Source organism: Gorilla gorilla, chromosome X, assembly GCF_029281585.2.
Source record: "Gorilla gorilla gorilla isolate KB3781 chromosome X, NHGRI_mGorGor1-v2.1_pri, whole genome shotgun sequence".
Classification (NCBI taxonomy): Eukaryota; Metazoa; Chordata; class Mammalia; order Primates; family Hominidae; genus Gorilla; species Gorilla gorilla.
In genome coordinates this window covers 113,990,983-114,011,828 of record NC_073247.2, presented here as the reverse complement: position 1 = coordinate 114,011,828, position 20,846 = coordinate 113,990,983, and the positions used below count along the sequence as shown (strand labels likewise).

Genomic DNA, 20,846 nt, shown 5'->3' with positions numbered 1-20,846 from the left:
AAAAAATGCTCACCATCACTGGCCATCAGAGAAATGCAAATCAAAACCACAATGAGATACCATCGCACACCAGTTAGAATGGCCATCATTAAAAAGTCAGGAAACAACAGGTGCTGGAGAGGATGTGGAGAAATAGGAACACTTTTACACTGTTGGTGGGACTGTAAACTAGTTCAACCATTGTGGAAGTCAGTGTGGCGATTCCTCAGGGATCTAGAACTAGAAATATCATTTGACCCAGCCATCCCATTACTGGGTATATACCCAAAGGATTATAAATCACGCTGCTATAAAGACACATGCACACGTATGTTTATTGCGGCACTATTCACAATAGCAAAGACTTGGAACCAACCCAAATGTCCAACAATGAGAGACTGGATTAAGAAAATGTGGCACATATACACCATAGAATACTATGCAGCCATAAAAAAGGACGAGTTCATGTCCTTTGTAGGGACATGGATGAAATCGGAAATCATCATTCTCAGTAAACTATCGCAAGAACAAAAAACCAAACACTGCATATTCTCGCTCATAGGTGGGAATTGAACAATGAGAACACGTGGACACAGGAAGGGGAACATCACACTCTGGGGACTGTTGTGGGGTGGGGAAAGCGGGGAGGGATAGCTGTAGGAGATACACCTAATGCTAAATGACGAGTTAATGGGTGCAGCACACCGGCATGGCACATGTATGCATGTGTAACTAACCTGCACATTGTCCACATGTACCCTAAAACTTGAAGTATAATAATAATAATAAAAAAAGTATTCTGCTGCAAACATGTATTACTCTTCAAAACAAAAACAAAAAAAAGATAACTCTGAGGACAGAGCCTGGCTCTGTTCACTTAAAGGGTGGAGCCTCGGGCATAGAGGGCAGAGCCTCTAGCCACGGAGGAATATTCCCAGGCCTTGAAACCTAAATGAGTTTACCTGATTGGATTTCAAGTTGGCTTGGAGCTGGTAACTTTTTGCTTGCTTTCATTTTTTCCCGTTGGGAGGGGGACTGTCTATAACCATTATCCTATGTCCATGTTACCACTGTAATAAAAAAGAGGTAACTTTTTTTTCTAGTTCGCAGGGCCACTGATGAAAAGAAATTTTGCCTCAAGAAGGATCATACCCAGAGTCTGTCTCATACCTGGTTTAGATGATTTACAGATGAGATTTTCAACTCGCGTTGGTGTTAAGACTTTTGGGGATATTGAGGTGAGGCAAATATATTTTGCATGTAGAATGAACATGAATTTTGGGGAGTTAGAGGGTAGGCTGTGGTAAGCTAAATAATGGCCTCCAAAGATATCCATGTTGTAGTCTCTGGAACCCCTGACTGTCACCTTATATGGCAAAAGGGACTTTACAAATGTGACTAAGGATCTTGAGGTGGGGAGATTATCCTGCCTGGCCCTAAATGTAAGAACGTTTCCTTATTAAGAGGGAAGGAGAGGGACATTTCACATAGAAGGAGGCAATGTGATGACTGACACAAGAAGCTATGATGCTGGCTTCGATGACAAAGGAATGGGAGCTCTGGAAGCTCCAGGGAAGAATCCATTGCCTTGCCAAGGAATAAAGAGTACAGCTTCAGAAGCTAAAAATGGCAAGGCAATGGATTCTCCCTTAGAGCTTCCAGAGGGAGCCTGGCCCTACTGACTCCCTGATATTCACCCACTGAAACTGATTTTGGTCTTCTGACAATCAGGATGATAAGAGAATACATGCATGTTATTTTAAGCCACAAAGTTCAGGGGGTAATTTGTTACAACAGCCATAAGAAAAGAAGAAAATAATACAGGAACCTTTAGAGATCATCTAGTCCAGTGGTTTTGAAACAGTCCTCAAAACTCCTTCTTCCAGCTCTACTTCAACTCAAGCTGCCTAGCTTTGATCTCTCTTATTCGTGATCTTCTGGAAAGATTTCGTTTTGTGAAAAATGACTCTATAAAATTGAACAAGAAAATCAGTAATTTAGTCAAGTATAGAATTTTATAGATGAAGACAAAGCCCAAGAAAGTGAAATGATTTTCCCTTACTCACTCAAAGAAGACCAGATAAATAAATATATAAACAAACAAACAAACACCGGTTCTTACCCTCAGTTAGAGCTTTCTGTACAACATTGTTTTAGAATTGGAAAAGTAGACTGGAGATAAATTGTTAAGGAATAATTGAAATAATATATGTAGAGCGCTTAAAAGAGTGCCTGGTGCATACACACTCACAGATGTTAGTTATAATTATAATATGTACTTGCATATGCACAGAATATCTTTAGAAGTATGCACAAAAACCTGGATATAGTTTCCTCTAAGTAGGATAAATGAGATACAGGGGTGGGGAAAAAACCGAATTTTCTCTGTACTGCATGTCATTTTTAACCATGTGCATGTTCCACCTATCTATCTAACTGTGCATCCATCCATCCCTAAATGGTGAACAGAATTGAGTGGAGCTATCCTTCCTTGCTTAGGATCAGGATTCCCATTTCCTCCATGTAGAAGCACAAGAGAATCAATAAACTCAAAATCTCCAAGAAATCAACACAAGTCAGATTTTAATTATAAAGTATAAAGCAAAGTTTCATTGCAGCCCAAAGTCAGTATCTGTCAACTACTCAGTCATCTTCACAGGGATCACTTCAGAACACACTTGTCTGTAAGATAATCTGGCTCCCAAAATTAATATTTTTTTAAAAAATTGTATTCGTATGGTCTAATCAGATTAGAAAATTTAACTAGGCCAGGCTCACTGCCTATTTATTAATTATAAAACATTCATCTGCCATGGTCTCTGTCCTGAGACTATCTAGTCACAAGATTAGAACACTTGAATGATCCATTCCACAGCTTTTCTGTGTGCCTCATCTCCAGCCAAAGTAAAAGTAGCACTCTGTTTACCCAGCTATGTCACCCATCTGGTATCCACCCTCTCGGGAAATCAATCACGTGGCTCCCCGGGGAGTAATGGAACTCCAATCTCATCTGTTGTTTTTCTTGGGCTGAGTAAATTGTACTCAGCTCCTTCCATCCGCCGAAATAATGAGGACATGATTTTTTTCACCCAGTTTGGGTCTATCCCATAAGTAAGTTTCTATTGTCCCCTGTCCATTCTGAATCCAAACCTAGTCCAAATCCAAACCTAAATTTTTTCCTAATTTTCTAGATTGCTGCTTGTCTGCTGCAGTTGGCCTGGGAATGATGGGATGAACCTCTGCAGTCTCTAACAACAAGCCCAAGTCCTTGTGGACCAAGAACATCTATCATTTGTGTTGCCAAGTCAGCTGATATTCATAACTTGGCAGTTGGAGTCCCAGACTAGGAGTGGGAAAAAGCATGGCAGCTGCCCCACGCTTGAATACGCACATCGATTCTGTCAAGAAGAAGGAGACGTTCTAAGCCTAGAGATGTGGCAAGATAAGATTAATTCAGCTGTAGAAATAGGATCGGGGTGAACTTGATATGATACTCACTGACCTAATTGCTTCGGTTTACTGTCATTATCAGAGATTCCAAGCCTGACCCCTAGAATCACTTAAAAGAAAGAGAAATCCCATGGAAGCTGAGACCTGTCCTTAGCTGAATGCTTGTTGGCACAAAGTTGATATTCACCATATCAACTTTCAACCAATCCCCAGTTTTCATACTGCTTCAAACCAGACACTAGAACGGGAGTTGGGAACTCTTGCTATTGCTGTATCCTTGAAAACTACAGGGAAATGTGGTGCTAGAAATGGAGTTCTACGTCTTCTCTTCATCTGCAATTCAGTGAATTTCTGACTTCCAGAAGCCCTTATAGTCATTCTCTGGATAATCTCACAAAGGGTTTTCAAAGCCCTCAAGGAAATGATTTTTCACTGGAGAAAATAATGCTAGTGACTGTAGGTTAATGAGTTCCCCCCTCCCCCACCAGATTACTTAAGGCTGTATGTCTGCTGCCTGAACCCTGAAGGCCAGGTGGTGGTCTAAGGCCATGCATGGTGCCCAGCTTAGGAGCCGAGGTGTCTGTGAGAACCAAAACATCCCAAAGTGTACTGGGAAACATACCAAGAAAAAGAGTCTCATTGCATACGGAAGGCAAAGAGCCAGAAAATTAGCTTAAAAGCAGCTTGCAGAGGAGTGTCAGGGCAGATCCCCAGAGGTGTCCTGCTGCCACCCAGGAATGCCCTATACGTAAGTCCCAATAAATTCATCTGCTTATCAAGCCGGACTTGTCCGGATCATTCTTTGGTCTCTTAGCTCCTTCCCAGTTTTCAGGGGGCATTATTCTATACAGTCCCAGGATTTTCCCTTATCAGTACCTGATGCCCAGATTCGGCTCAGGCAAGCATACTGAAGAATGATCAGCCAATGAAGGGAAAACAGAGGGTCCACTGGATTCTCACTCAGCTAGTTAGGGGATGAGGCTGCAGAACCTGACTTCAGCTAGAACACAGGAGGAACTGAAATTTTCTTGCAGCTCAGAGGTTTATTAGTGAAGGGGATTGGGCCAGTTGGTGCTTACATGCTTGACCCCTGCATCCCTGTGTCCTGGCTATAGCAAGGAAGAGGGTTGACTGTTCGACTAACCACAGGTGATGTCCTCACAGAAACATGCTGACCTCTCTCTCCTGAGTCCCTGTTGCCATAGCTGGGGTCCAGCACTATCACTTAGGCTCCACATCTGTTTCTTGTGCTTGAGCTGGATGGATGATGTGTTTTAGGATCTCAGCATAGTATGGGCCAAATACCTGCTGATTATGATGCATCAGATTGAGAAACTTCCAGCCCAGTTCTGCCAACTCCTTTTCAATGAGAATGAGGCCTCCAGGAAAGTGTAGCAGAGACTCCTGCATGCCATGAAGCAAACAGCATTTGAGAAAAAAACGGATCCACTGATCTGTGAGCAGGGAAAAACAATGAAAAGAGGAACGAAGAGGGTACAGAAGAAATTCACAATGCCTTTGCTCTATCTGCTCACCAAAGTTTTGCATTAACCGAGTTATTCACTGACCTCTCTGCTCATTTGGGTAAACCGTATACATGAGATTTTTGTTTGTTTGGGGGAATGGAATGCCATCAACCTCCCAAAGGACAATGCATCATCAAAAGATGCTGAGGTAGTACATTTCTGGGGGTTCATAAGATTACTTTATGTAGCTGTACGTGAGATCCTAGGGCACGTTTAACTTAATAAGAGGACCGTAGACCCGGTACCTGAAAGTAACAACACACGTTGCAGCCAGTGCACCAAGTTCAGGCCCATACACCCAATCCAGGCTATGATCAGATCGTAAAGTTCAAAGCAAGCTGGCCAAGTTCACTGCTTCCATTCCAGCATGGAACATGTCCTACAGCCCAACTCAGCATCACTTCCATGGAGAGGCGTAGGGGCCCAAATGGTAGCTTAAAGCATGGGATAGAGAAAGGGTTCCTCCATATATCTTGGCCGACATTTAGAATATGACCAGGAATGGGCTGGGCGCGGTGGCTCACGTATGTAATCCCAGCACTTTGGGAGTCCGAGGCAGGCGGATCACGAGGTCAGAAGTTCGAGACCAGCCTGGCCAACATGGTGAAACCCCATCTCTACTAAAAATACAAAAAAAATAGCCAGGTATGGTGGCGCGTGCCTGTAGTCCCAGCTACTCGGGAGGCTGAGGCAGTAGAATCGCTTGAACTCAGAAGGTGGAGGTTGCAGTGAGCCTAGATCGTGCCACTGCACTCCAACTTGGGCAACAGAGTGAGACTTTGTCTCAAAAAAAAAAAAAAGAAAAGAAAAGAAAAGAGAAAATACCAGGAATGACTTCATAGGGTTAGTGTGACAGTATCCAACACCTGTGAATGACATATCTTGGGTGCAGAGCTGTCTTCAAACCATACATGCATTCTCCAAATTGAGAAAGATCTATTTGAACAGTGCACATTATAGACGAGGAAACTAAAGCTAAAAAACTTCCCAAATGATCATGCCTTTTCATTTTTAAATGGTTAGGTAACTCACATTCAGGGTAAGGTCTACCCACCCATGCCCCACATTCTTGCCACTTTTCTGCATGACGACCACGGAGATTCTTACCAACAATGCAACGAATGCAGTTCTCTTTCTTGGTGATGTTCTGGAGTTGGCCCAGAAGAGATGCTGTGTTTTCACTGCTCAGAGTAGTGAGGCCCATGTCCTTAAGGCCTTGATGGACTTCCTGAGACACCTGTTCACTCACACTCAGCATAGTCTCTTCAGGCCTAGATAATAAGGGATAGAATGCAGAGTGGGCCTGGCAGAGGGGCAAAGCCCGGAGAGCCTCATACCACAAGCCAGGCCTATTCCAGGAAGAATTCTGGCTCTCTGCCACCAGAAGACAGCATTAGCCACTGGGCAGATGAAATACACTCATTGTTACCCGCAAGGTACCACCTGATCCAAACACACAGCACCATATGCCACTTCGATGAAAACAAAGTAAATTGGGCAAGGGTTCAGTTCCATCCTTGGATCTACTCAGCATTCTCCAGTCCCATCAACTGTATTTAAATGTTGTTTTAAGACTCTATTGGATATTTTTCATGGTTTTTCTCCTACCCCACCAATTAAATTGCAAATATATTAAGAGGCTTGGACTTCCTACTCCTCCTTGTACTTTGGTATAATATCCCTGCCCTCACATGCAGTGAATGGTCAATATCACTGACCAACCGATCAACTTCTAGATACACATAGCACAAATCCACTGTCATTCAATCAAGTATATAATGACTCATTTTTAGCAAACACATAAGGAATATTTGTAGCAAACTGGCTTCCACACTCTCCTCTTTGGAAAATAAGTTTTATTTTCTGTATCCCAAACCTCAATACAACTTATCAAAGATACCAAAATCTTTGAAGATCATTTCCAAGGGCCTTTGTGTGGTTTGTGATGAAGAATAAGCAGTAATAGTATTGATATTACCTATGTCCCAAATACCACACATTTCCCTCTCTAACAGAGATCTATGAATCTTACCTGGAGATAAATTCCTCAGTTAGGGCCTTGGTGATGCATTTCAGTCTATCCACAAATTCAGGTGATCTGAATAAAACTTCACCAGAGAAGCTTCTGGCCACTAGCAAGACTGAGGCCAGGACAGTTAACTGGCGCAACTGGGACACCAGTTCCTGGAGCCGGATTCTGTCCATCAGCAGAGTCTGGTGAGGGAGCGAAGGACAGCCCATCAGAAGAGGAGGGTTCCAATGGAAGCACTGAATACCATAGAACAAGGCAATGCCCAAACACACATCCCTACCTCTGGGAATTCTACGTTTTCAGGATCCCAGAGGAGGAGGTTCAGGTAGCCTTGGTATAGCACCATTGTTGGACTGGGGGGCTCTGAATTGTTACCTGCCCCGCTTGGAAGTGAACACGCCATGCTGCAGGAGGAGCTAGGTGAGTCAGGAGAACTCGGACGTAGTGTAGTGATGTCTGTGGCTGCTTTGGTTAGCCATTTTGTGGTATAATCGAGGAGACCTACGACGAGAAGGGAATATGCATCTTAAAATTCCAAGGCTTAAAGATGATGGCTCTGAGACATACTCTTGGTCTATAAAGAAGTGATTTTATAGATCTTTCTATCTTAGAGAAACATTCCTTCTCCCTACCCCTTGCCCAAGGAAGAAACTTTCTATTCAAAAAAAAGAAAATAGCCTCTATTGCTATAAGAAGGCGGACCCGAGGTCAAATCTCCCCTCTCCTGCCCTTGAATTTTAAACATACTGGGCTGTTTATCAAGGAGTTCCTGGAATTTAGCTTGTTCATACTGGATGGAATGTTCCTGCAGGTAGGGTCGAAAGCTCTGGATGGTATAGTTCACCATGTCCATTTTCATTAGGCCCAGAACACGGAAGATGCCCCTGCCATAGGGAGAAACAGAACATTTACACTATTAAGGGAAATCTAGTCTGGAAGGGTGGAATCCAAGCAAGGAGTCATAAAAGCAGAGTATTTGAGAGTCAGAAGAAGCCTTAAAAACAAACAGTCCTATTTCAACTTATGAATAATGGTACTGTGGCCAGTGACCCAAGGCCATAGAGTGAGTTGATGGCAAAACTAAGGACAGTTATACCTCCTGACACTTTTAACAACCAGATGAGAGCTCTTTTGCCTGTAGTCATTCTGTCACCTTGAAAAAAGTAATCAGTGAAAGGAAAATCACCAAGGTGTTAACAATTATATGTGGGTAGCTGGGATGTGGGTGACTGAATTTCTAACTCATTGAGCAGATCATTTTACTTTTCCGGGTCCTGGTTCTTCTAGCTGTGAAACACGGATAATCCTCTTTCCTGTCCCCTCACAAGGTTTGAGTTGGGACAAACAGGACAACATCTGGGAAAAGGCAATTTGCAATCTATAGGAGAAAGAATTACTGTACCTTAATGTCTTAACAGTATCATGACATAAAGGAGACCCAACTGATCTAACGATCATCAAAAGGAACCCTGAGAGGCTGTCCTTGGAAAATAAAAGCCAATAATCCAGAAAGGAGAAAAGGTGTGTTAGTCAGGTCATCAGTACACAAGAGCTAGATAAGACAGGGGCTATATCCACAGTAGCTGGCTCAGAGTTCTCCGGCACAGTGTCTAAGGCAGATTTGGGGGACAGCACATCTAGACTCTCACCTCAGTAACTGCACTGGATCTCTTATGGTCTCTAGTTTCTGTATCGCTTCATCTCGAACCGGTGCACATAGCAGAGCCATCAAATTGAGAATGTAGTTAGAAAGATGAGGGACATCCGGGGCCCCATGTTCTGCTTCCTGCTTGAGGAGATCTGTGTCCAGAGCTTCTTCTATCTCATTTCTTAGGCGGTTCTGCCATGGTAATAGCAGTGATAGCAAGGTCTGCCCAACAAAGGAAATCAAAGGAGCTAAGTTCTGTTCAGAACCTCAAACTTTCTCCAATGAACTATGCTCTTAGGCCAAAGGCATCCCAGATTATGTCTTCTGGGGGGGCAGAGAACTGAGTCTCTACGTTTCTTAGAGAGTATTATTTCTTTCTGTCTAGAGGACAATTACCATTCAAGGTTTCACTGGGATCAGTTATAGTAGTAGTCATTATTATTTTTTAGGTAGAATGAGGTAAAAATATGAATAAAAATAAGAATGTGGTTTTAAATGTGTGGGATATAAGGAATATGAAATACACACCACCACAAGGAGATGAGGCATTCTTAATAAAGGATAAGGACATTTTTAGATTGTTTTACTCCAAAGTGTGAGGATAAAATAGCAAATCTGGAATCTTTAAGGTTCCCTTGAAATAGCCTTTTGACTCAAGCATGCAAGTTCCTTGTGGGCAAGGGCTCGCCTATTCATCTCCGGGATTCTGAAACACATAGACCATAGTGGGGTTTCAGTAAGAATTTGTTTAATTGAGTTATATATTGTTATAGTCATCGCCCAATGGTCAAGTTTCATCTTATACAAATAAAATGGAAGCTGCCCCATCCTATCTATTTAAGTAGTAGGTCACGTTAAAAAAGTATGCTACTTGATATATTAACAGCCATTGACGATCCAAGGTTCTGAGATGCCCAGGAACTTCCCATCCACGAATGGGAGTTGGTTACTCACCTCCTTAACATCTTTTAGAAGTTCAAGGGCACAAGTGAAGTCAGGAGGAGTACTCAATAGCTGTTCTTTCAGATGGTTCCAAAAAGCATTGTACATTGCCTCCGCAAACCTGCCTTCTACACTATAAGAAGGGTTAAATGAGCAGATTGCTCTTTTACCTAGAGAATTGATACAGGATCATAATTTCCCAAACAGCAATTAAAATTATGAAAGACCATTAAACTGACAGGCTAGGAGGACCTATGTTTAGACTTGAGAAGGGCTGAATAAACTGAAGGTAGTCTCAGATGGAAAAGCATTGGCTAAATTCTCTCAGAAGGGTACCTCAAGGTTCCAGAGACACTCTCTTCCTGCAGCAGGAAGAACCATAAACTAGGAGTTGAGACTCTGACTTCTAACCCTAGTTCTGCACCTAGCCTGGATGTGTGACTTAGTTTCCACTGCCATAGACTTAAAACTTTGAACCAGATGCTATTTTTCCTTCAGGCCTGAAATCTAGGAAAGGATTTTACCTCTTGATAATATTTGAAGGTCTTTTGAGACACTTTAAATTCAGCAAGCCCAAAACTGAACTCCTTATCTTCCTTCTTTAAATTTGTTCCTCATGTATACTTAGTTCTGTAACCAGAAATCTGAGACTTTTTCTTTTTAAAAAATATAATAGTAGGCCAGGCGCGGTGGCTCACGCCTGTAATCCCAGCATTTTGGGAGGTCGATGCGGGCGGATCACGAGGTCAGGAGTTTGAGACCATCCTGGCCAACATGGTGAAACCCCGTCTCTACTAAAAACACAAAAATTAGCTGGGTGTGGTGGTGGGTGCCTATAGTCCCAGCTACTCCGGAGGTTGAGGCAGGAGAATTGCTTAAACCCGGGAAGCAGAGTTTGCAGTGAGCCGAAATAGTGCCACTGCACTCCAGCCTGGTGACAAGAGCGAGACTCGGTCTCAAAAAAAAAAAAAAAAAAAAAAAATATATATATATATATATACACACACACACACACACACATATATATACACACACATATATGTATATATATATATACATATATGTGTGTGTATATATACGTGTATGTATATAATAGTAATGTATGTTTTCTGTTTACAAAAATACAAGTGATTAAAAATTACATGAAACAAAAATTCAAAGTTTCTCCTCCAACACAACAATCTAACCCGTGAAAGTTCAACTATTATCTATCTGGTGTGTACTGTAGTCCTTCTTAATTCCTTTCCCCTCATGTCCTTTATCCACTCAGTCACCCAGTTCCAGAGATTTTGCTTCCTAAATATCTCTGGAATCGGCCCCCACCCACTGTCATCTCTTTCCTGAACTATTGCTATAGTCTATTAAATGGCCACCTTACACCCACAAAACCTTACCCCAACAATGGTACATATTTTTGATAAAAATCAATGAGTTTTCTAAGATACAAATCTGATCATAATAGTATACTCATTTAAAGTTCTTCAGACGCTACCTATCTCTAGCAGTGTACGTGGCCTTTAAGTCCCTTCACGATCCTATTCTGCCACTTCTCCTACCTTAACCTTCTTTCTCCTCCTACATCCTGTGCTCTAACAATCACAGTCCACTTATAATTAATATATAATTGTCTTCCATCCCTCTATGGCTCTGAAATGACATTTCCTCTTCCAGGAGAGTCCCTTCTCCCCTAAACCACCTGAAAAGACTCAATTCAAGTGTTACCTTATTAGGAAAGTCTTCACTGACCTTCCCCAGGTAGCTGAGCACTGCATAGAACTCCACACACTAGATATGAGATAACTTATCACTCTGCACAGTAGCTATTTGACTATCTTCCCTACAGAAGCTTTTTGATGGCAAAGACAGTGACTCACTCAACTATATGTCTTCAGCTTTCAACATTCTGCCTTCCACCTAATAAGTACTCAATAAATGTCTGTTGAATAAATGTCTTATTATGAGATTTCCCCTAAAAACCGATAACTGTGCTTAGTATAATTTTATAAGTCCAAAGGGAAAACTAATTGTCAATTATCTGTAGATAATGGATAACCCCAAACTCTATTTCAACCTCTTATCCAGTATATATTTTGTATTACTACATTTGAAAAAGCCTGTTAATTTAAAAAACACAGGGAAATCCAAGCCCTAAGTAATATTATTCCTCCTGCTTCATCTATCCACCCCCTGAGATCCCTAGCCACTTTAACAGACCTTCATTCTCTTAGTTTCACTTTTTTCTGCACCCCTACCAGGAGAAAAACAAATCTAACTCAGGCCGCAGGGACTATAAAGGCAATGAGGGAGATGCTACGAGACCTGTGTTTTGGTAAAAACTTCCTTCAGGTAAGCCATCCTTGGCAACAGACAAAGGAAAATCTAAGAAGTGTGAAGATCAAGAGAACCACTGACAAAGCAAGGTGCTTTACGTAACAGAATCCCAAAAGTGGCAAAATAACAGAAGCATTTAAGGTGGGAAATTAGAAATACCATAAAATATAGATTCTGACAAAGAAATCAACCCATTTAACTCTTAATAAACACTAGAAGCATTCAATCCATAAATGCTGGATGATTCTTAATCATATATTGTTATATCAATATAATTAAGAGAAACCAGTATAAAGCCTAATTGTAGAAGCACACTATTTATCGATGGGGTTCTAATCTTGATTCACAGAATCTTTATTACACTGATTATGAAGCAGAAGTGTCCCCTGAAATTTCCTACTCCTGAAGAGTGAACAAAACCACTATTAGAAAATCTGCTCATCTGTGCCTGTTTAATCTGCAGACAATTAAAAGTTGAACGGCTAGGAGTTACCTCTTCCAAGTCTGTCTGAAAAGATCTGAAAATCACTCTATGTTTCACTATTAACTAAGATCCTGAAATGAACATTTTGACAATACAGAATGAATACCCCTTTTCCAAGATGCTCGGGACGGGAGTATTTTGGATTACGGATTATTATTGTTATTATTATTATTTGAGACAGGGTCTCACTCTGTCGCCCAGACTGGAGTGCAGTGGCGTGTTCGCGATCTCAGTTCACTGCAACCTCTGCTTCCCAGGCTCAAGGGATCCTCCCACCTCAGCCTCCTGAGTAGCTGGGACTACAGGCATGCACCACCATGCCCAGCTAATTTTTGTATTTTTTGCATAGACAAGGTTTCGCCATGTTGCCCAGGCTGGCCTTGACTTCCTGGACTCAGGCAATCCACCTGCCTCGGCCTCCCAAAGTGTTGGAACTTAACAGTCGTGAGACACTGCGCCTAGCCAGATTACGGATTTCTTGGATTTTGGAATATTTGCAGCACACTTGTATACCGCAATGAGCATTTCCTTTGAGCATCATGTTGGCGCTCAAAATGTTTTGGATTTTGGAGCATCGTGGATTTCAGATTTGGGATGTTCAACCTGTAACTGCATTGGTTTATTACCTGTTTAAATATAATTTGCTGCTTTGACACTTTTAAAGTAATACTTACACTAATTTGTTGGTACTATATAAGACACACTCAACCATTAAATTTATTAATAAGATGCTTCAAGTCTGACCAAAAGTCATTTGTGCTATGTACCTATGCCCCGAAGACTAAAATGGAAAGAAACTGAATAATCTGTACCTGTTTGGAGGCGAAATGGTCTCTTCCACATAGAAATCTTGGTTTACTACAATTTCATGTGAAATGCTCAGCTTGGAAACTTCATTAACTGTCTCTATCAGATCTGTGACAGAAAAGACATCAGGTCTGCTCTCCAGAAAAAGAAAGAAAAAGCATAGCCATCATCAACAGGGAACCCACACAAAGAGAATTTTTATTTTATTTAGAGATTCATTCTGCCAAGTAAGGCTCCCAAGTTTAGATTCATCAAACGGATCTTACACAGACTTATTCAATCATTTTACCACCAGAAGTTTTCTGAACTCTTTGCTCTTCAGTAACACTGAATATCTCAGAGAAGTCAGGCATGGGAGGAAGAAATTAGTTTTTGAAAAACATAAAACAGTTTTGAAAACCTTCCACTTGAAATGTAAAACCATAAGCAAAACACAGCAAACAATGAATAAGTTGTGATTTGTAAAATTAATGTGTATCTAAAAGTTATTGTGTTCCCACTGTTCTCTTCCTACCTCAGGGGCTACACACAAGATGAAGGCTAAAATCTCCTTATAGATACCACACGAATCTTACTAGATGGCTCTAAAGCTGAATCCTGCTCCTAAAACAGTAGTTTCCAAATCTGGGTATTCAACAGACAACATTTCAAAACAACATGAGTGACAGATAATGATTTGACAATTTTTATTTTTCCACATATGGACATGAAAGCAAACAAACAAACAATGAAACTACCCTACCATCATCAAAATAATTACTTCATAAAAAGAAAACATATTTTAACACCTCAGAAAGTATAAAGAAAACACAGTCAGCGTTAAGAGTACTCTTTTAAATTGAATCAATTTAATATTATTTTAAAAACTCATTACAACATCTTTATTGTTTTATTTCATTCAATATTGGTAAGAACTATGTCCTAGCCCAGCATTCGAATTTGGGAACCAATGTTCTAAATTCATCATACAGAGTACTTTCAGTAGTAAAACAAAGTATATATAGTAGTCACAATTATTACTTGATATGTAAAATAAAATATGCAATAAAACTATTTTGTAACTCAATTTTAATGTAGTTTCATAACTTGGTCAGAGAGAACGATTTATCCTTAAGATATAATAAAACTCACATATAAGAATCCTAAAACTCACTCCAAGAAGATGGTCCATTTATGCCCATTTATTTTTCATTTAAAAAACAGTTGATAAGACTTCTGTTGAAAAGTTGGTCCATCAACTGGTATTTCCTTTCTATACTAACTAAAAAGCTACATATGTTAAAATATACCATCTAATTAATTCATTAAGACATCATTTCTTTGAGAGATATTATGAAGTATGAATTGTGCCATTCTGCTTACTAGCAGTGACCCCAAGTGGCCACCAGAGAAACACACGTAATTCAACTTCATATTTTTTCCCGTTTCAGTGTTCAAGAGGTTAGATCAAATTGCTACATCTGGAGAGGTCTGCAGATTAACCTTTGGTTAAATTCACTGGAGATTATTGTAAAAGAACTGCAATTTGAGTTCCTGTGAGGTTGGACTAGTCAAGCCAAAGCTTCAAATGCCTAACATAAGGTGTGAAAAAGACTTAAAGTCCCAATGTTCACATAAAAATGCTATTATTAAAGACCTAAATAATTTTACCCCAGAGCAGTGGTAATTTTTATGTCAACAAAGCACCCCTGGAAAAGGACAGAACACAACTGAAGCAACAGATAATTTGGATCACTTCTGATCTGTCCTAGATCTACCATTTACACTTTACAAAATCAAAATACAAGAATGCTATTTATTTCCCAGGCTTTGAACTGACTAAATCACTCTCGACTACTGTCAAACACAAGTAACTTGCTTTGTCGGTCTCTTTCTCTAAAACCAAAATCTTTTAATTTTACTTACCAATTAGGGGCCTAAGTCCTGCATGTAAAAATTAGAGGGGGCAGAAAGACAAGGGAAGGAATAATCCAAAAGGGGACTAACAGAAGGATTAGTAAGGAAACATGCAAGGTTGCAAGAGCCTTCTATATCCCTTAAAGGCCCTTAAATCACAGGCTGTCTATTCCTTTAGCCTAATTGCTGTCCATAGAAGTGATGACATGATTCTAGACCTACCAGGAGACTGGTCATCTAAACAGAAACTCTTGCTTTTCTGGCTCTGCCCTGGTGTTTTAGGCTCAGGGGCCCCATTCTCTGCTACACTGGCATCATTCTGGAGCACAGTTTCCTCAGTCTTCGGCATCTTGATGTTATCTGGAATTGGAGAGAAAAGAAGAGGCAAGCTGTGTAAGACCTGACTCTCGCCCAGGGACAAAAAGAAAGAGTGCTCTTCAACTACAATTGTGTGTCCTGGTGACTGAACCCGCTGCCGTCAGTTGAAAGGATTAAGTACCAGGGCTCAAAGGTTCTCAAAGGAACAACTAGGGTCTTCAATCAGGCCTCGAGGGGAAGGGGAATTAGCGGCACTTCCTTTACTGAAATCAAAGAAGTTTGGTCTTGGGCAAGCCGAAGAGGAAAACAAGGCCCAGAGATGGACAATAACTCGCCAGAAGCGGGGAACACTGCACATTACTGACCAAGCTAGGAAAGGAATCTTCCTCGGCTCTGGCTACCTTTCATTGGTCCTGGAATACCTTCTAACTCCTTAGCTACTGCTCCAGACCTTCCTGAAGGGGCTCTGCCGGCCTGGACTCAAGCAGCAGGGTATCCCCCACAGCCCTCGTGACCCTGGTCCCTCACCTCCTCCTCGTCCTCGACTGGCGGCCTCGCCTCTGCGTCTGCTAGCGAAGCCCCTCTGCCTCCCCAACCTGGTCCTGGGAAGTACCACTGTAGCCAGGAAGAGAGGGGAGATCATCAGGGAGGAGTAGGACGGAACCATGGAGATTATGAGGTCCACCTGGAGCGCACCCCTACCTGTGACACAAGATAGGAGAGTCCAAACATGAAAACAAAGGGTGATCCGTTTCCAGGGTAGCGGGGTGGTATCACTTGCCCAGGGTGCCTTGGAAACCAAGAGAGCAGGAAAGGCAAGCAGAGCCTCACCATTGGGTGATAAAGGCAGGAGGCTGAGATAGACGTAAGGAGGCTTCATGTCCATACCCTCCCGCCCAGGCTCGGAACCCCTCAGGAGCTTGGAAGTCATCTTCTCAAGCCCTGCTCCTCATGAACGAACTGTTCAAAGCTTTTATCCTTACTGCCCCAGAAACAAAAATAGCATTTAAATAACTATTTAGGGGGAAAAAATAAGCGTTTGTTGTCTATTTGTTTCACTTCATGCTGTTCATACGGCCCCTACAAATGAAGAACCAACAGGGCTACAAAATTCCAGAAGTCTGTTTTGGGTTTTCTTTTATCTTTTGTATAAGTGAATCCTCCACACAAAGTAAGGAGAGACACATGAACTGTTAAACTCTCATTTTACAAATATGCAAATCAAGAATCATTTTAAAGGGCTAGCCACAGAAGCTGTGTGGTAAAGGGGCAAGACCATAAGCCTGAGAGGAATCCTACATTTTGGTTTGGGTTCTTTCAGCTCAATTCTTGGCATGTTCTTCATTGCAATCCAATTGTGAGCTTTGGAGCTCATCTGTAAACTGAGGGCACTGGAACGGACGATCCTAAGGGGCCTCATGTTGCTCACTCTTCAGTCCTAGTCTACTTTGTCACTCCACTGGCCAGTCACCACAGTGATATGAGGACCCCTGGATTGGCCTATTTCCAGCATATATACATTTCCACACTATACTAGTTGATCCCTCTCTTACCCTGACTTAATTTCTTAACACATTAACTTGTTTCTTTTATAAATCAAGACTATACTTTGACCGGATTCTCACCACAATCCTCGCCTTGTTAGTGGCAACAGTACAGTGTGAATATCTTGCACAACATGGGGATTTTGAAGAAGAAAGTTATGGGGAAGAGGTCCAAGAACTTTCCAGCCTAGGAAAAATCCACCTTAACTTCCAGGCACAGGAGGATATGAGCGGACTTGGCTAGTAAAGTTAGCGCTTAGCTAAAGAGTTTATTTTACTAATGAATACTAAATCTGAATTTCCTCCTCATCCTCTCCTAGTATTTCCTTCAGTAATATCAGCTGTGAAACAAATTGCTCTCACATCAACCCCAGGATAAATGCGTAAATATATTTTTCTTGATTTGAACATAAAATCATACATTCATAAGGCATATGTTTCACTATACCAGAAGTTCATTTCTCATTAAAAAAAAATCAGAATTCTATTGTATTTCTTTCTAAGAAAAACCTTCCAGAATGACACCAATTCATCTTCTCACAAAATTGCATTGTTAAAAAAAAAACTCTACCCAGTGATAACCTAAAATTGTATTAGCAGTTCGTTCAAATAGTGAAATAGTCTTTTGAAGTGTCTTTTAATATTGAAATCCCCTGGGAGAGGTAATGAGGGGAAATAGAAGTGTGGGAAAAATAAAGGGAGAGAACTAGTGGAAAACAGCAAATCACATTTTGCCTAGGGATGGCCCAGATACTGTATTTAATAATACGTATTATCAAGAGTTGTCAAGAACCAACTAGAGGAACAGAGAGAGATGGTGGAATAGAAGGCTATACCTTGTGTACCCCCTGCAGGAACACCAAATTGCAACCACTATCTGCATACAGAAAAGCATCATCATGAGAACCAAAAATCAGGTGGGCAATCACAGTGCCTGGTTTTAAATTCATATCGTTGAAACAGACATTCAGGAGGTCAGACAGAGACAGTCTTTAAATCGCCGATGCCACCCCTCCCCCGTATCCTGGCAGCAGCTGTGCAGCCCAGAGAGTCTGTACACTTGGGAGAAGAAGAAGGCAGTGACTAGGGAACTTCACATTGAACTCAGTGCTACCCTGCCATACCAGAGAGCAAAGCCGTGCTGGGCTCAGCCAGTGCCCACTCACAGAGGGAGCATCTGGACCAGACCTAGCTAGAGGGGATTCACCCATCCCAGGGTGGAGAACTTGAGTCTCTCGGCAATCCACACCACTACAAGCCAAAGTGCTCTGGGGTCCCAGGTAAACTTGAAGGGATGCCTAGGACACAAAGACTGCCATTCCTAGGCAACTCCTAGGAAATTAAACGATATGCACATAAATGAACAGTGGATCAAAAAAGAAGTTAAAAAGGAAACTGAAAAATTTTACGAAACAAATGATAATGGAAACACAACATACCAAAACCTATGGGATACAGAAAAAGCAGTACTGATATCAAAATTTATAGTTGTAAATGCCTACATTGAAAAGAAGAACAACTTCAAATAAAAAACCTAATGATGCATCATAAAGAACTATAAAAATAAGAGTAAATTAGAAGAAAACAAATTAGAAGAAAAGAAACAATAAAGATCAGAGCAGAAATAAATGAATTTGAAATGAAGAAAACAATACAAAAGATCAATGAAACAAAAAGTTGCTTTTTTTGTTAAACAAAATTGACAAATGTTTAGCCGGACTCATGAAGAACAAAATGGAGAAGACCCAAATAAATAAAATCAGAGATGGAAGAGGAGACATTACGACTGATACCACAGAAATTCAAAGAATCACCAGTGGCTACTATGAGCAAGTATATGCCAATAGATTGGAAAATCTAGAAGAAATGGATAAATTTCTAGACACATACAATCTACCAAGATTGAAACACGAAGAAATCCAAAACCTGAGCAGACCAATAACAGGTAACACAGTAAAGCCTTAATAAATAGTCTCCGTCTATAGTAAAGCAAAGCCCGAGACCTGATGACCTCACTGCTAAATTCTACCAAACATTTAAAGAAGAACTAATGCCAGTCCTACTCAAACTACTCTGAAAAATAGAGGAGGAGAAAATACTTTCAAACTCATCCTACAATGCCAGTATTACCCTGATACCAAAACCAGACAAACACACATCAAAAAAGGAAAACTACAGGCCAATGTCTCTGATGAATATTGATGCAAAAATCCTCAACAAAATACTAGTGAACCCAATTTGACAATACACTAGAAAGATCTTTAATCATGACCAGGAAGGATTTATCCCTGGGATGCAAAGATGGTTCAACATGCACAAATAAATCAGTGTGACACATCATACCAACAGAATGAAGGACGAAAACCATATTATCATTTCAAGTGATGCTGAAAAAGCATTTGATAAAATTCAACATTACTTTATCATAAAAGCCCCCAAAACACTGTGTATAGAAGGAACACGCCTCAACATAATAAAAGCCATAAAAAACAGAGATCCACAGCTAGTATCATAAGAATGAGTAGAAAGTGAAAGTCTTTCCTGTAAGATCTGGAATACAACAAGGATACCCACTTTCACCCCTGTTGTTTCACCACTATGAAACTACTACTACAAGAAAACATTGGGGAAACTGTCCAGGACATTGGTCTGGGCAAAAAATTCTTGAGTAATATCCCATAAGCACAGGCAAACCAAGGCAAAAATAGACAAATGGAATCACATCAAGTAAAAAGCTTCTGCACAGTAAAGGAAACAATCACAAAATGAAGAGACAACACACAGAATGGGAGAAATATTTGCAAACTACCCACCTGACAAGAGATTAATAACCAGTATATATAAGGAGCTCAAACAACTCTATAGGAGAAAATCTAATAATCCAATTAAAACATGGGCAAAAGATCTGAATAGACATTTCTCAAAAGAAGACATACAAATGGCAAACAAGCACATGAAAAGGTGCTCGACATTAGTGATCATCAGAGAAATGCAAATCAAAACTACAGTGAGGTATCATCCGCCCCAGTTAAAATGGCTTATATCCGAAAGACAGACAATAACAAATGCTGGCAAAGTTGTGGACAAAAGGGAACCTTTGTACACTGTCGGCAGGAATGTAAATTAGTATAACCACTATGGAGAACAGTTGGAAGTTCCTCAAAAAACTAAAAACGGACCTACCACATGATCCACCAATACCACTCCTGGGTATATTTCTAAAAGAAAGAAAATCAGTATATTGAAGAGATATCTGCACTCCTCAATATATATTTGTTGGCTTCTTTTATTTCTTGGCGCACTTGGGGTTACCCACTCTGAGTACACATATCACAGTTTGCAAAGTCATTTATGAGAATTTTATGCCTTCAGCAGGGAATTTTTACCCTTCAGATGTGCCTTAACTCTACCTCAATACTGTGACCAATTACCATTTGTTAAATTATACTTTATGTGTACTACTCCAAAAAAGAAAATTATCCTGAGAGTCAATCTTATCCATAAGGACACAAAAGAAGACTACGTAAAAGAGAGATATTCATAGATGTCCATAAGTGGCATAAAATTACAGAATTTAAGAGGAATACTGGGTAAAAATAATTTAGTTAACACATAAAAATTTAAACATTTCATTTCAGAAAGAAGCATTTGAGACTCAGAGAACTTAAATCACTTCTCTAAGACTGCCACCAGTTTACAGAAAAGTCAGGACTAGAACCCATATCTCAGATTGTTTATTCCACAATATATAGAGCCATGCAAGAGCAATTTAACTAAGTATATACATTTGCTAAAGAAAAAAATGTAAATGATAAAATGATACACAACGGATTGTAAAACTAAGAGGTGAAGTTAAATGGGACCTTATTAGTCAAGATTCTCCAGAGGG

The 20,846-nt window shown here is 40.6% G+C and overlaps 1 protein-coding gene across 5 annotated transcripts; it reads right to left on the bottom strand.

The window, feature by feature from the left end:
• Positions 1-1,818: 1,818 nt before the first annotated feature.
• Positions 1,819-16,002, bottom strand: LOC101145835 (T-complex protein 11-like X-linked protein 2). 5 transcript variants are annotated; one of them, XR_010132587.1, is made up of 11 exons: positions 15,942-16,002; positions 15,318-15,455; positions 13,205-13,307; positions 9,590-9,710; positions 8,637-8,857; positions 7,735-7,871; positions 7,268-7,488; positions 6,988-7,169; positions 6,063-6,226; positions 4,735-4,833; positions 1,819-1,947 (listed from the first exon to the last, which is right to left on the bottom strand). XR_010132587.1 is itself a non-coding variant. In XM_055376610.2 (11 exons), exons 2-11 carry the CDS (start codon positions 15,442-15,444, stop codon positions 1,903-1,905), a joined length of 1,470 nt encoding a protein of 489 aa, XP_055232585.1. In that variant the 5' UTR covers positions 15,445-15,455; positions 15,942-16,002; the 3' UTR covers positions 1,819-1,902. The 5 variants fall into 5 exon arrangements, 4 of the variants coding, with proteins under 4 accessions (XP_055232585.1, XP_004064592.1, XP_055232586.1 ...); XM_055376610.2 differs by having other exon boundaries at positions 4,735-4,883; XM_004064544.4 differs by lacking the exon at positions 1,819-1,947 and having other exon boundaries at positions 4,453-4,883.
• Positions 16,003-20,846: the final 4,844 nt, after the last annotated feature.

Excerpts from the sequence above, each read along its gene's own strand:
- LOC101145835 (XM_004064544.4), bottom strand. The coding sequence starts at position 15,444 with ATGCCGAAGACTGAGGAAACTGTGCTCCAGAATGATGCCAGTGTAGCA. Across the intron at positions 7,489-7,734 it reads ACTCCTTGATAAACAGCCCA|GTCTCCTCGATTATACCACA; the intron begins GTATGTTTAAAA and ends TTCTCGTCGTAG. Across the intron at positions 6,227-6,987 it reads ACTGAGGAATTTATCTCCAG|GCCTGAAGAGACTATGCTGA; the intron begins GTAAGATTCATA and ends CTTATTATCTAG.